Raw genomic sequence first — 15491 nt, 5'->3', positions numbered from 1 at the left:
TGAAGAAGTTGGTTGCTACAGCCCTACATTATATTTACCTATTTCACTTTGTATAGGATAAAATTAACCATACATGATGTCTTTCTCAAGAGTTCTATTTTAATGAGATACAGAGGCAGAAAACAGATTATCTACATCAGTCTTTACATTGCTATTAAGTAAAAACAAGATTGAAAGTCCACACTAGTAGATGCTGCACATCAACATGCTAACATGCTCACAATGTCAATGCGATTATGCTGATGTTAAGCTGGTATAAGTTTTTTCAATGCTTATCATATTACTTAGTCAAGCATGTTAGCATGTTAACATTTGCTCACTTGCACAGTGAAGTATTTAGCCATAAAGAAAAACAATGGAATTGACGGAATTTTTTCCTGACCTGATCTTGGCATTACATGAAAAGTTAAGGCTTAACCAAAGTCAGCAGAATTCATCTTCTAGGAAACATGAACAGAGAAGATTCTTAAACAATTCAACTTCTCATACAGGTTCCACAGCCTGAAATCGTGACAGCCGAGGCCTTGCCATGTGGATAACCCATGTATGTACCTACTGGACACAACATGCTAATTGTTCTAGGTCCCGTCTCCATCAGTCTCTCAAACAGAACCTCAGGCTGGTCCATGACTTCTTCGTGGGAAACATGAGCCCAATCAATCTGTAATCAACTTCCTATATGGAATCAGCCTAGATGACAAGATGAGTGGAAATACTCAGGGATAAGAGGTAGTTGTGGCCCCACACACATGTAAGTACACACCGAAAGGGAACAGTAGCTCTTTATTGAGACTGGATTGGGGTAGAGCTCTGTTCTCTATTAGAGGAGGAATGTAATTGCACATGTAGAAGGGCTGTGGAAAGGATAGGAGAGCCAAGCTCACCCCATTGGACACTCCCTCCTTTTAGGCTAGAGAAAGCACACTATACACACATACACACACTCACACAGAGAACAGAGTATACAATCATCCAACACATATCCACACATGTGCAGAGTCATTTGCTCGTGCGGGGAGATGAGGAGTGATGGGAATGTAAGCAAATGCCAAGACAAAGCAGTGTTTTTCGGGGTCGTCAACTTGATGTGTGTGCTGCACGAAGACGGCTGTGCAGAGATGAAAACTTTATTGGATGCACTTTCAAAGCATTACATCTGAGAAAATGCTCCGGATCATCTCAGAGGATTTGCTTTGAAACTGTCTGTCAGGAACACAGTCACCCGTGTTCCACCTTTAGACGTTGCCAACTCACTCACATTAAAAGAATCTTATCTGTGGGCTGGGCGGACGACTGAATGTGTGTGTACAGTTATCCACAAATGACTCAACCTGAGAGGATCTTATCGGCATCGCCTCCGTGTGTACATATGAATAGGGCCGGTGCTTGGCAGAAGAGTTGTGTGCCAACTCTGAGCTAATTCCAGCCAGCTCTCTGGCCTGACTGCTCTGACACAAAGTCCCCTGTCTGCTCCATTTCACTCTGACACTCTGATCCAGTTTCACACCATCTGACTGCTACTTTACCTCGTCCTGATCAAAAGAACTGGAGTCTACCTGTCCGGGGCTTGTCACCCATGAGGGGGAATCAATTAACCGCTATCACTTCTGATCTTGCTTCTTTAAGGACCTCAGCCAGAACTCCGCTCCTTCTTGGCGCCTCTCAGGCCTGAGCAGGGTCAGTACCTTCGACTGAGATTCACCACTTTATCCTACATTAATCAAAGATCCATTTGGCATGACTTCAACCCTTATGGTAAGGCTAGGCTAGGGGTTTGTGGGAGGCAAACTCATCCTAAATTTGCCTTTGAAAGAGATACTTCTCTTCAGTGCCACAGAAACAGTGGCAGCAGTGCAGTCTCTACTTAGTGGAAGTGGTTTGGCGCAGACTACATGCTTGTACTGGAAAATTGGTGCAGATAGGGAAAGCTCATAGTTAAGTTAGGCTCGTAGACCAACGCCTGGAGGCCAGTCTTACATTTTATCTTTTTGTGAGTGTGTGTGTGTGTGTGTGTGGATTAAAGGATGCACAAACAAGAAACTGAGAAAGTCAGACATGTATCCTCTGTGCTGAGGTATTCACTTGTGCTTTCTAGCAGTAGAGAGAGATTTTTCATTATTCATGAAGACAGCTGAAAAGCACTGATACATGATGACCGATCAGCTGCACATGCTCTTAATTAATGCACCACTGTATTTTCTATATTCTGAATTATTAAGAGTGAATTATCATTGTATTCACCAACACAATCAGTGTCAATAAACCTTAAAGATTGAATACACCCCTGATCATCCTACTGCCGTTCCACTCACCAACCTCCTCATAAATACCAGATGTATCCACTTATATATCAGGGGAAGTAATGGAGACAGGAACCATAGCCTGCCGTATTTTCATTCTGCTGAGTTGCGGAGGTGGGAAATCACTGAAACTGGATGGTCAGCATAACACGGGCGCTCCTGTCACACTAGCTTTAACAGCTCTCTCAAATAGAATGACCCACACACCTCTATCATACACAACCCCACACCAGCGCACACACACACACATGCACAGACCACGGAGGGATTGAGTCAGAAAGAAAGGCTATTTCTGCTAATGTTGCAGGGGCTGGCGCTGTGGAGGTCAATGGGGACGAGGGGCCTGAATACAGATAGACTGCAAGACCAAAGGGGCTCTGATAAGGCACAGGAGAGGGCACGAGGGTCCAGAGCAAATGAGGAGGGAGAGGAGGGAGAGACGTGGGCCACACACTGAGCTGGTAGGCAATGGAAGTTAACACACACTGCCCAAGTCTTTTTTAACTGGGATTCATGGACTATGGCAGAAACTCCATTTGGAGACACAAAGCTCTCTGATGTGTGAGCGGCTACTCTGTGCTTTCCACTAGATTCTGCAAAGATGCTTGACAGACGGATATTAATCTGATACTGATATTAATCCAAATGTAGAAAGTCTTATAATTACTAATTGTTTGTGCATTTCTAAATGTGGGGCATGCCTCATTATGGAAGGAAATTGTAGATATTTTTCACTGTACGTACAGCCTTAAAATAAGCTCCAGAGTTTTTTTCGTATTTTAAGACACACACTACAATCCAGCAGCTTGATGACACATGTCAGAGATTTTCCCCTGGGAAGACACTACTCTACCATCTGAATCCAATCGCATGTATAAAGGCAAAAAGAATGAGCCCCATTCAAACCAGACTTATTTCTCTAGGGGAGGTTGAGTGATTTTAATATAACATGTGCTGGTCAGTGATTTTAATCCTGTCTGGAGTGCAGCTATGTGAATTCTCTCCTTCTACGCTGGTGATGATTAAAGCCCCAACCAACCACTGTTTTTCAGCACACTTATTGGACCTTTTATAATATAAGTTGTGCCCTGAGACATTTTAGAGTTTCATTAGCCCAGCGCACAATTTAGAGTTCGGTCTGACAATGGAAGAAGTAGAAACGTTTTATCCTGACCTGATGCTAACATAAAGTCCTATTTGGGAGCCCAGATGATGAAGAAAAAAAAAGAAAAGCCATTATGAGGATAAGAACCCGCAAGCTCCACAAATGGCCTGATCTAATTTCAGCTACAGGTAATTATTCTGTCTTGGCTGGTCTGCCTTCCTATAACTAATTTTATGTGTGGTGGGCCACATGTATTTAACACCATCACCTCACAGACTCCAGCGCTCTCCTTACTGTAAAGATATAATATGAATTCAGAAAGAACGTTTGATAATACTTATATTATTTGTCTCTTAAAGAACCACATCCTGTAATTTGGCTCTGAGTCAAATAAAACCCAGAATGAGACTGTTCTCTCCCCCTGGAATATTAATCCTGTCCGAACAGGGTTTATGTGGATTTTGCTGTGGATAGCTACACATGTGTACCACAAATAAGATTTATGCTTAAGTACTGAGTCATTTATTGGGCTGTGCTCTGTTGCATGCAAACAGAATGACGGTGCTTTAAGCAAAGACTGGTGAAAACAATTTAACCTAAATCTTTTCTTAATAAAAATAGGATCCATGCAAATGTTCTTTTAACACACAACATAACAGTGGTTGAAAGTACATTTAGTGAAGAACTGTGAAGAACTACAATTAAATAAGCATTTCCATTTAATGCTACTTTATACTTCTACACCACTACAGTTCAGAGGTTTTAATTTTTACTGCAGTACATGTCTCTAAATCTAGTATCTGGTTACTCTGCAGATTTATATCATAAACATAATCAACATACAAATTAAAATGCATTGTTATAGATTAAGATTAACTCTATTGATCCATGAGGGGAAACTCACAAGCTACCCAGTTACATACTACAAGAACGAGCTAAACCACCTTTACAAGCATCAACAATGATGAGGAAAAACGTATGACTGCATTAAAGATTTCAACCATGCCATTCTGAATAATGAGTACTTACACTTCTTATTTAACTAAAAATTCAAGCGCATTACTTTTACTTGTAATAGAGTACTTCCTACACTGTGGCGTAATTTCTTCTTAACTGAAATATCTAAGTACAACTTCCATCTTTGCAAGGAAACATCTGAATTCCTCTCATAATTAATGCACCTGTTGGGATAATACACCTGTTCTTTCTTGACATTTTCAACTATTTACTCTGACAGGTGCCAGACTGTTATTTCAACAGTTTCACAGGGACAGATATTGGGATTTCTCATCATCATGTATAATGAAAAATATAGATCTGACCTGTTTGATCACATCACAGTACTAAAGCTTGTTGAAAAATGTCCTCGAGTAAATCAGCTTGTTTGCTGATTTTAATTTAGTTTTTCCAAACACAGTAAAACACACAGGGGTAAAAGAGCAACACTACTGTCTTTGTCCTCTAATTGAAAACATTCTCTTGCTGTCTCTATCTCCTCCTCTATCCCCACAGAGACTGAAGCCGGTGCCATCCTGGCGTACTTTATGTCTATGTGCCAGTGTGTGTTTGCCTGGGAGGCTGCTGGAGCCACTGAGCATATTAAAGACCTGTTTACTCAGCTGAGGCTCCATTTCCCTTCTTGCTAGTCTAAAAGTTGCACACACACAAACAGAGGCACGGACAAAGTGTGTAAAGGGACCAGCAAAGACAAGTTAAAACAATTTGACGGTAAAGAAGGAGCGGCCTTACTAAGTCTCTCTATTTCTACAGCTTATCATAATAATAAGGACGGTGTAACCTTTTCAGATAAAGTGCAAACAAAGACCCCTCCCCACTGAATACAGAAGGGCTTGATCTTTTATTCCTATGGTGAAGACCACTACAGATACGGCTACACACGCCCAGAGTGTAATGACACAATGGCTGTGCTACAGTAGCTGCTTTCATTTCGTCTTCAGAGCACTTGCCAGTTATTGGACTGGAAACTATTCTTTCGTGGGATTTTGAACAATTCTTCTGTCAGTCAGAAAGGGCGGCGTGTTTGATGTTTATTAAGCGCGGATAAGCAGCGGAGGAAGCAGAAAAGTTTGTCACTGAACAATAAAAAGAGTCTTCTTTTTGGCACGCAACAAAGGAAGCAGAAAATGTCAGAATTAGAATATCTCAGTCTTCATGCTTGCTTTCTGCTACAAAGCTAAACTGGAGAATTAAATATAGCAAGGAAAACAAAAGCCCTCACAGTGTAATTAGACACACTGCAATATTTATTGCTTATTCATTTTGGCAGTGTATTTAAGGCGTTCTCTTCTTTTTTTCCATCTCCGAATAAGGCCAAACTTCAAAGGGACGGTACAGTTAGCAAGGACACGGGCACATGACACTCATCCCACTCCGTTATAAATCTGTTAATTAGTGTACAAAATGAACTCATTTCCAGAGCCAACTCCCTATCAAAGACACGAGTGAAATACTTTTATGTGTTTGCTTTGGCACAGAGCTCTCGTCCCACTGCCCAGTGAACCAAATCCTTATCAGACACAAACAACCCGCCCACGCTCAGCTCTGCAGCTAGCCTTGAGAGATGTCAGGTCCACTGAGCGTGTATGTTTTATGAGGTGATCCAAGCAGTCTGTGACTGACTTGATGGCTGAGGACATAACGTTGGTCTCTTTGAAGTCCACACACACTGATCAAGCTGTTGACTGTGAGTCACAGTGAAGCAACAGGCCAATACACAGGACCCAGCTAGAACAGTATCACTACATCATCGGTGGCTTTTCACAGGAAGTGAGACACAATATCGTGTGCAATGGTATTTCTCAGTAGATTACAGACTTCTATTCTTTCATCAGTTTCTGTTTTTGAAACTATGAGTCACTGCGTGTGTCAGCGAGGTTACATAGAATGAATGGGTTTAAATGTGTAAGGGAGGGAGTTATTATCTCCCAGGTTTCTGAGGCGTCCATGCCAAGATTTCACCTGAACAGCTGCACCTGTACACAGACACTTGATGGCCACGTCAGCTGCTATACTCTGCCTCCTCCTATATCCTGTCATTCTATCTGTCTCTGTCTCTACCTGTCTGCTCTTCAATGTGCCAGATTTTTTTCTTTCTGCTTGTCTCATTGTCTACTTTTCAGGCTTCCTGCCTACTTACCTGTCACTCAGTTTTAATTGTCTGGCTCAATATCTGTTTGTCTTCATGCAGAGCCCTTCCATGACATGAGACACAGTCTGCCCCTGTTATGGCTGTGCGAGCTGTCTTTTCAGGCACCAAAGGGTAGAGCCATTTTATCCTGAATGTGTAATGTGCATTGTGTACAGCCTAATGGAGCCATTTAATGCCCCCTGGCAGCCAGGCCAGGTGATAGCTGGCAGTGTGAGTTATCATTAGTTTGAAACAGTCACTCAGACTGACATCATCGCCTCCACAGCTCCTTCGTATTAAGTGCAGCCTGTCACATCAGTGCTACACACATACACACACACACACACACACACACACAGGTATGCAAAACTAACACACATGCTCAAAACTGGTTGTTCATATACTGTAACAGAGGAAGAGTGAAGCATCCTATCTGCAGAAACTTTTCACCCTTGAAACAAAGCCTTATTTTTAGAATATGCTATAGATGTACATACCTCCCACGAGGAACATCAATGTCATCTTTCCTCCAGCGAACATTTGGCTGAGGGTCCCCTTGTACCTGGCAGCGAAACTCGATGGTCTCCTCTTCCAGGACCACCTGGTTAATGGGCCTCCGGAGGAAGGTTGGTCGCTCTGTGGAATGGGCACAGAGGATAGAAATAGATAACTTCATAATGTCAAACAGTGGGTCTTTGTCAGTGTGGGAAGATACACTAGACGTCCACCGTGGCTTCTTCCTTAAGAACGATCCCCTCGAATCATAATCTTTTCTTTTCCCTCCATCATTTTATGGACAAAGCACGTTTATCAGGAATGTTAATGTTTCAGGAGAACTGGGGAAAGGAAGCTCACCAAACACTGTGACTTGCGCTGTCTCGCTGTCCCTCTCTCCAACCATGTTGGTACCCACACAGATGTACATGCCAGCGTCGCTCTTCCTTGTGTTGGAGATCATAAGCTTCCCTCCTCGAATCTGAAGGGATAAAAAAAGAAATTCTCTTACAAACACAGAAGAAACATTTTAGTTTATATCCACTTACTCTAAGTTTTCATTGCAGTCCTTGTCAAACAATTTTAACTCAAACTCACACAGCAACAAAAGAAACAATGCCTCAGTAGATTTTTATTATGCGCCCCCACACCATAAAATTCACACAAGACATTAAAAGAAGTTCTTCATATTCATTCTAGGTATTAAAACAGACTGTAACAACACTCACGGTGATCCTGTCATCCTTGTCGTCAATTCGCACTTTGTCTTTCTTCCAGTAGATGGTGGGTTCAGGATGGCCTCTGGGAGGAACACACTCAAGGATCGCCGGCTCTCCTGCTGCCACCACCACGTCTGTAGGGTTTTGTCTGAAGTCATCTCGCAGCACTGAGGGGGGAAAAAGGAGGAGACGGTTCAGAAAGAGTGCAGCTGTGTCGCATGCAGCTGAATTTAAATACCATAATATCAAAGTTCACCATTTTCACCATCTTCCTATGCATTAAGTTGGGTGCAAAACACGGACTGCGAACGAATTCGGCTTTCATGGCGCTTATTTAAATGGGATGTGCAGCTCCATCTGACAAGGCAAGCACAAGTGAAAGCTAATTGGAACTAATGGAGGTCCCTGTGGAGGTAGCAGAACAAACAGAGACAGAATGCCCTGAAGCCTGGTGTCATTCACATGTGAGAGCTCACAGGGGTGCAACACTGCTTCACTTCTCTTGAAATATACGCAAACACACACTTACACACACACACACACTAGGAGAAAAAAAAAAAAAAAAAAAAAAAACAGTGGGTGGTCTGATGAACAACTGTGGCCTTGTATCTAATCACCCTCAGGTAGGCTTTTCATCACATAGATAGCCTCTCACCCTGCATAGCGTTTGGTGAAACACACAACTTCAGCTCATTACTATTAAACAAGAGGCCGTCACACATATGAGAACATAAATGTGGAAGCACAGACGTACACACACGCTAAAATAACCATAAGATATTCAATTCTTAGTCAATTGTGTATTCAGCACAGAACACAACTCGACCACCAGTGATTGAACATACATAAAACCTCATGTTTAAAGGTACAGACTGGAGGTCGCTCTGGCTCTCTCCTGCTGTGTGCACTCAAACAGATCTTTCGCCATTTGATCTACAATAAATCTAATCCATGGAGCAGCACTTGAGGAATTTCAGCTTGAGCAGTGTCCATCCAGCGAGGGACACATGATTCTCTGAAGGATAAAAGGCTGGAGCTCATTGGAGGATGTTTGAAGATGCTTGAGGAGGGCTAAATTAAGGGCAGCACCACGGGTCCTTATGTAAATTCCACATGGCACTGGGGGACAATGGCGGGGAGGGCCGGGATTATAAGAGGGGATAACTGGTCCCTGTGCTCGAGGCTTCTCTCATCTCTTCATTCACTCTTCTTACGCTCTCTACAGAAAACTGTGCTGCCATTGTCTTCTTATTTATTTATTTAGACCAAGGGGAAGCCGGGCGGAGGAAGAGAGGAAGCTTTCAACCCAATTACCCTGGGGATGCACGGGGGTACAGAGTGGGACTTCGGTGTGACATGAATTCAAATGAAACCTTTACACAGGGGTAACGGGAGAGAATACAGAATAGGTAGACGTAGAGGTTTTCTCGCTCTCATGCGGTGCTGCCCTCTAATCTAAAGAGCTAAGGTAATTAGCCAGCTCCAGAGTGGTCGACCCCCTGGCCAGGGTGGGCATAACAGCCACCACCACCACCGGGCTCAGAGTATTTGCATTACAAACAGAAGCCCTGCTGTTTTAAAATGGTTTGGACCATACACTGCCTGTTGTTTTTCAAGATCACGTTGGATTTAATTGCTCCGTTCCATTTATTGCCAGCACCCATGGGATTTTTGTCAGAATCAATTTCCTCTGAAACAGAACAGTGACAAAAGAAACACACATTAGGTGCATCATTAGGGCGCTCGTGTCGCGCTGTTTAATCTAATCTAACACTGCACAGTATGTCACAGTAAATGCACCCTTACCCTGCAATCTAAATACACGCATGAAACAGAAAAATAAAAACAAAGCACCAACACACTCAAGCAGATATAATACACACACTTGTTGAGGACAGGATAAACACAGCGCAACAAACAACCCCAATCAAACAAACAGATGAAACTGGTGAAGGGATTATGTCCTGTGTGTTAGTTCAGAGCTTGTTAATTCCGAGACAACTATCAGAACAGATACATTTAGTAAGTAAACGAGCGCAAGTCCAATCCAAATATGCTTTAGTAGCCCATCTAATCCAAACTACAAGGCCACAGTCAGCAAGGTCAACCTCCTACAGTTAGAGCACACACACAACTCAAATATTCATCACCTCAGCGTAACATTTGCCTTGCTTCATTACAGTATGAGCATGTTTCCCTCCCAGTTTTGCCTGCAGGCGCCTCGATGGGTTGAACTACACTGTGTCGGGGATCATAAAGCAAGTGAATGCTTTTATATTAGAACCATAACATGACTTCTTTTCTCTGTTAATCTATGTGAGGTGCATTTGATATGTGCGTATCATTAAGCTGGTCTGTGTATTTGCGGCTGAACTCTAAGGGCCCTGTAGGCATTCAGGCCCGAATCAGCCAACAGACGTAAGGTAATTGCCTTTCTATCCCCCTGAAACACTCGACTCTTCTTCCACTGAAAACATCTCACCTCCCATGGAGTTCCAGCAGCCCCCAAACTCTGCTTCCTTGCTCACTGGCTTATAAATATTTATATATTTTTACATTTACACCCCTCAGTTGGCAAGTGCTACATCTGTCAATCCGGCTGCAGGCTAAAAAGAACCCATATCTGAATAATATTAATCTGCTTTTGCCTCGCATATTTTATTTATCTATTTATTTCCCAAATATCAGTGGGGTGGGCTGATTCGGATGAAGGAGCATCAGGCAGGGGGCAAAGCATGGCAAATTTGCAGCTCTTTCAGCTGGCACTGTTTCAACACCTCCAACTTAAAGGGGAGGGAGTCAGGTTGCAACTTGCGCTGTGAAACAGCCAAGGGGTTGCAAGTGGAGGTCTCTGCCAAAATAAAACACAAAGGAGACACCCACACAGAAACTTTGTAAACCAGATTGTCGTACATTGCTGGGGGAGGTCTGTGCCAGCAACCATTAGGGAGGTCCACCTATGTGTGTGTGTGTGTGCGTGCGTGTATGTGTGCGTGCGTGTTGTCCTTAGCGGAGATAGACTCAGTACACATAAAATCATCCCGACGCAGATACATGACAGCACAACCACCCGGCATCATAGCACGGAGGTGGCAGGGCAAGGACGGGATGAGGAGAGATATTTTGTACGGAGCACCCTCTTCTCCCACCCAAGATATTACTCACTGGAGGGTGACACTGCTTGTCGGTAAGATTAGTGGGGAGCCTTGACTGAAGCGTCCAGCCTGCATACTGAGATAAGTGCTGACAAATGCATTCACCTGCAGGAGCGCACCTAGCTTTGGTTCACAAAGGTTGAGCTTGCTGCCACAACACCACAGACTGATGTCTAGAACCCTAATTTTTTTTCTCTCCATTCTGACATTCACATCACTTTGATAGACATTCACCACACACACACACACACACACACACACACACACACACACAAACCTTTACACAACCCTGACAAACTGTGAAACATTTCTTAAAAGCTTCAGGGCTTGGTATCTTTTTGTAATATGTGTGAATGTTTGCGTGGTTGTTATTACTTTCCCCTCCCTATTTACTGGAGAAAAAGACCCTCCGTGCTTTCATAGATATTCTCCTGGGTCAGGGGATAAGAAACACAGAGAGAGATTACAACAGCATGAAGCCCAGGGCCATACCCCAGCACCCAGACCCGCCACCTTCTACCCACACTCTGATTAGAAAAATAAACCATGCACACACACACAAACTGAGAAAGCTGTAGAGAGGTAGCTCCAAGCTATAATATCATTTCATTCGAGTGCTTTTTGCGCTTCATCCGGCAGAGTGCTATTACAATACCGCCATTTTCAATTCCACCCTTAGAGAAGAGAGACAATATATATGTCACTTGACAAAACATACCGAAACCACTCTATGTGCTGTCATTGATGTTTTGTATTACTGTTGATGCTGAAGGCAGGAGAAGGATAATGCCACACTACATAATATGACACTGTGAAAGGAGATGTGCTCCATTTGTCTGGATGCAAGCTCTTTCTTCAGCTCTGACTCGCTCATTTGCCCTCCCACCAGACAGAGCTAACCTTTGCCCCCCATCCAGATGCAGAAATTACCCCCTCAGCAGGCAGGCAAGCAGCAGGTTCACACATATCCCCTATATTCCTCCGCTGAGGGGTTGCAGGTCAGACCAGAGAAACAGCTGCAAAAATATGGCCGGCTGGTGGTGCCCAAGGCTGTGCCTCCTCTGAGAACTGAGTGCAGCCTCTCATCATTAGCACAACTCATCACCATCTCTCTCTGTCTGTCTTATTCTCTCCGTTCACCATCGGGGGTTATTCTCTGTCTTTCTTTTTCTTCCATCTTCTCAGTTCATCAATTTTTTCTCCCATCCCACAGCGTTGTCCCATGCGTTGCATCCTGCCCCCCTCCACTCACTTTCACTGGCTTGTCAGGGCTTTCTCCGCGCTGACTGCAGATGAGGTTTCACAGATGAAGCCATATACATGCACACCCAATCATTCTCCACAGACCATGGCCAAGCTCGATATGATCTCCACCACTATTCTCCCTATCTGCAAATTCCGAGCTAAGGGATTGTAAATAACACTGTCACTTTCACAGATAAGATGCAGGAAATATGGAAAAGAGTGAAAGTAAAGAGAATCATATGGCCGGCAGTGATACCATAGAGGGGGGTGGAAATCGCAGGCGGTGATATCGCATGAAATGTGCATCTTTAATACGGCCTTGGATGGGATGAAAGAGCATATGTGCTCTGGTGAGAACGCTGAGAGGAAAGAGGCAAGACATAACACGACACAACAGGGGATGACGAGAGGATGCCTGATCAAGGTCAAACTGGAGGGAGGAGTACAAAGGTGTTGAATAGATGAGGCTGACTGTAAATGAATGGAGCGCATTCCATCAAACTCGTGCCACATACTGTGCTGCTCCCTCTGATTCAGTGGATAAGCCTAAACAAACATCTTTATTTAAACAGCAGCACCCGTTCAAAGCTCATTTTTCAAACAGCACCCCTAATTTGGCCTAACAAGCCCCTGGGCAGCGCCGTAATGACAGTGAGACCACAGAGGGCAATTCTGCCGGCCCGATCCAGGAAAAATGTGAGCTGCTCCTGAGAAACAATATAATTAACTCTTAATGAACCTCCTTCCTTTACACCCCTTAACAATACCAATACACACATGCGCACACATACACACACACGCGCGCGCTGGCACACACTCTGACACAATTCAATTTAGCCTAATCCATGCTTTATGGTAATGTATAGCTCATTAAAATGTTAGTTAAAAACTCATTAAAATTCACTTGAAGAAGTAATGGCTTCATTACAGTAATATGCCGAAAAGCAAAGAAAAAGACAAGTAAGGACAAGGAGAAGAAAGAGAGCAGAGAGCGACAGCTTTCTAATCACTTAATTGTGTCTACAATGGAATATATTTGCATAATAAATAACGATGTTCTGTATCCTCCTTACTATCTTTTCCTATTCTCATAGCGCTCTGTAATTAACCGGCGCTACAATTAAAGATGCATTTTGCCGCAAAAACTGATTTTGGGTAGCCACTCCAGTCTTCATTCTGTTGTCTTGTTTATGGTCATGAATGTGTTTTGGGGGGCTTGGCAGATGCAGACAGTTCGCTGAAACTGGAGCTGGCTGATACTGACGAACAATGTGCCCATGGGTCTTTGTGCCGGCTCTGATAAGGCATGATGTTGTGCTGATGCTTGTGCTCAGTCCAGAATGGACACTTTACAGCCGGGAGGGGGAGTAAGACGTGAAGGAAGGAGGAGAGGAAGGGGAGGGAGAGGCGAGGGGGGTGTTGTAGATGAGAGCGCCGGGATTGATTTCCTGCCAATTCCAGCACAGAGACAGCACAGACAGAGGTAGTGAGGCATCATGATGGAGCAGGTGGGTTTGTTCCTGCATCGGGTAAGGGAAGAGCGGAGAGGAAGTAAAGTGAGAAGAAGAAGAGGAGAGGAAGTAGTGCACTCAGACAGGCAAACGTCTCCTGTTAATGTCTTCTCTCTTAGTCTCCTATTGCATCAGTCCTTTCTAAACATGATAGATAATATTGCATTGAGGCTGCTGGCAGTTTATGATTTGGGATGTAATAGAGCTACATACAGAGGAGTGGCTGAGTAGGCATATTGAGAGTTAGTATGCCTTATCGGATCATCTGAACATACTTGAAGCAAACTCCTTTTAGCTGCTTTCTCTACGTTGTTTTGTGACTGAAAGTTTTGATACTTATCATGAATAAAGTTCTGTAAAACAAGTTGGCCATGATTTCCTTTTTGCCCAGGATGTTAATTTAACACTCTTGTCTGATGAGACTCAGGCAGGCCAGTCACTTCATCAGTCAGGATTTAGAAGGAAGCAACTCTCATTGGGCTTAAAAGACCAAACAACTAGAGACTACGACACCAGAGCTGCTACAATTAATCGACAAGTTGTCAACTATCAAGTCTCTGATTCCAGCATCTACATTTTCTGTTTTCTTTACTCCTGAATCACATTCAACTGAATATCTTTGGATTGTGGTCAAAACAAGACATTTTTAGGATGGTATCTTACCTTTTTTTGACAACACCAAACAACTAATCCATTTATCACGAGAACAATATGTTACAACGGATCAATTTCTGCATACCTACATAAAAAATACCAGCCTTTCATCTATGATCCTGTTCTGCTCCTACACCACCTCAGACCACATCTTGATATCTCATTATTTTGATCCTCACCACCTCTCCCACTCACCTGCAAGGTTATATTTATAACCCCCTACAGTTTTCTTATGTAACTGCTCAAGCGTAACAGATGTCACAAGTCCAGCTATGAAACACTGTCGCACCACAGGAGTAACTCCATTGGATACAGGAGCAGTGTAAGAAGCCATAAGTATAGAAAATGGACCTGGAAAAAAGTCTAAAATGCTGTTTGTGCTGTTTGTGTGTGTGTATGTCTTCAGCAGATTTGTGTGAGCTCTGGCCTAATGACATTGAGGTAGTGACCTTCCACGGGGAAAGATAATCCCCAGGATGCTGCTGAACTGTGTCCAGGCTGAGAGAACGGGGCTGGATTTCCTCAGAGACTGCACAAAACGCACACACACAGACAGAAGCTGAGTCGCTTATCCGGTGTGGCATACTTACACAGGCATCTCTGGTGAAAATGAAACCCCTGCAGCCTTGTGCTGCAGTCCACTGTGCAAATCTTCATATGATCTTTAATAGCTTCCCCCTCTTTTTCTTTATGCCATCCTATTTGCTGCAGCTCCTTCCGTATCTATTTTATTGTTTTGGTCTATAATTGGATTGGCAGTAACGGCAAGCAGAGAGCCGTTAGGAGCTTGTAAAAGGTGTCACTCTGTGATGGCAGCCTCGTTTTAATTAAGCTCTCGGCTGGAGTTGAGCAGCTTTTATCTAGCTTGGTCTGATGAGCCCCGAGTGCAAGTGTGCTCAGCCCATACTGTACTGCAGGACAGGCAGGTGGAGAAAGGGAGGTGTTTACAACAGCTGTAGATAGCCCAGTTTACTGTACTCAGCATCCCTCCCTAGACACCAATCTACAAGCCTGGACCACGAAGATACTGGGAGACATCATAAAAATTCAGTGTGCTTGTATGCGTGTATGCCATTACTGTGTCTCCTTGTGCTCATTGTGACAGAGCCCCACCCATCAGTGGTGTGCAGTCATGTGTGTGTTGGTGCAGACGCAGAGC

At 43.7% G+C, this 15491-nt stretch overlaps 1 protein-coding gene across 10 annotated transcripts in view; it reads right to left on the bottom strand.

Annotated features, from left to right (window-relative positions):
• Window positions 1-15491, bottom strand: part of robo2 (roundabout, axon guidance receptor, homolog 2 (Drosophila)) — a 321203-nt gene that overhangs the window by 53596 nt on the left and 252116 nt on the right. For all 10 annotated transcript variants that reach the window (XM_030399196.1, XM_030399219.1, XM_030399235.1 and 7 more), the window contains 3 exons: window positions 7777-7934; window positions 7409-7529; window positions 7051-7189 (listed from right to left, as the gene is read on the bottom strand). In XM_030399196.1, coding sequence (XP_030255056.1) covers window positions 7051-7189; window positions 7409-7529; window positions 7777-7934 — 418 coding nt within the window. The remainder of the gene's footprint in view (window positions 1-7050; window positions 7190-7408; window positions 7530-7776; window positions 7935-15491) is intronic.

The sequence above is a fragment of the Sparus aurata genome, chromosome 2, assembly GCF_900880675.1.
Source record: "Sparus aurata chromosome 2, fSpaAur1.1, whole genome shotgun sequence".
NCBI lineage: Eukaryota > Metazoa > Chordata > Actinopteri > Spariformes > Sparidae > Sparus > Sparus aurata.
The sequence above is the reverse complement of the archived record's forward strand: the minus strand, read 5'-3'. Positions and strand labels throughout refer to the sequence as shown.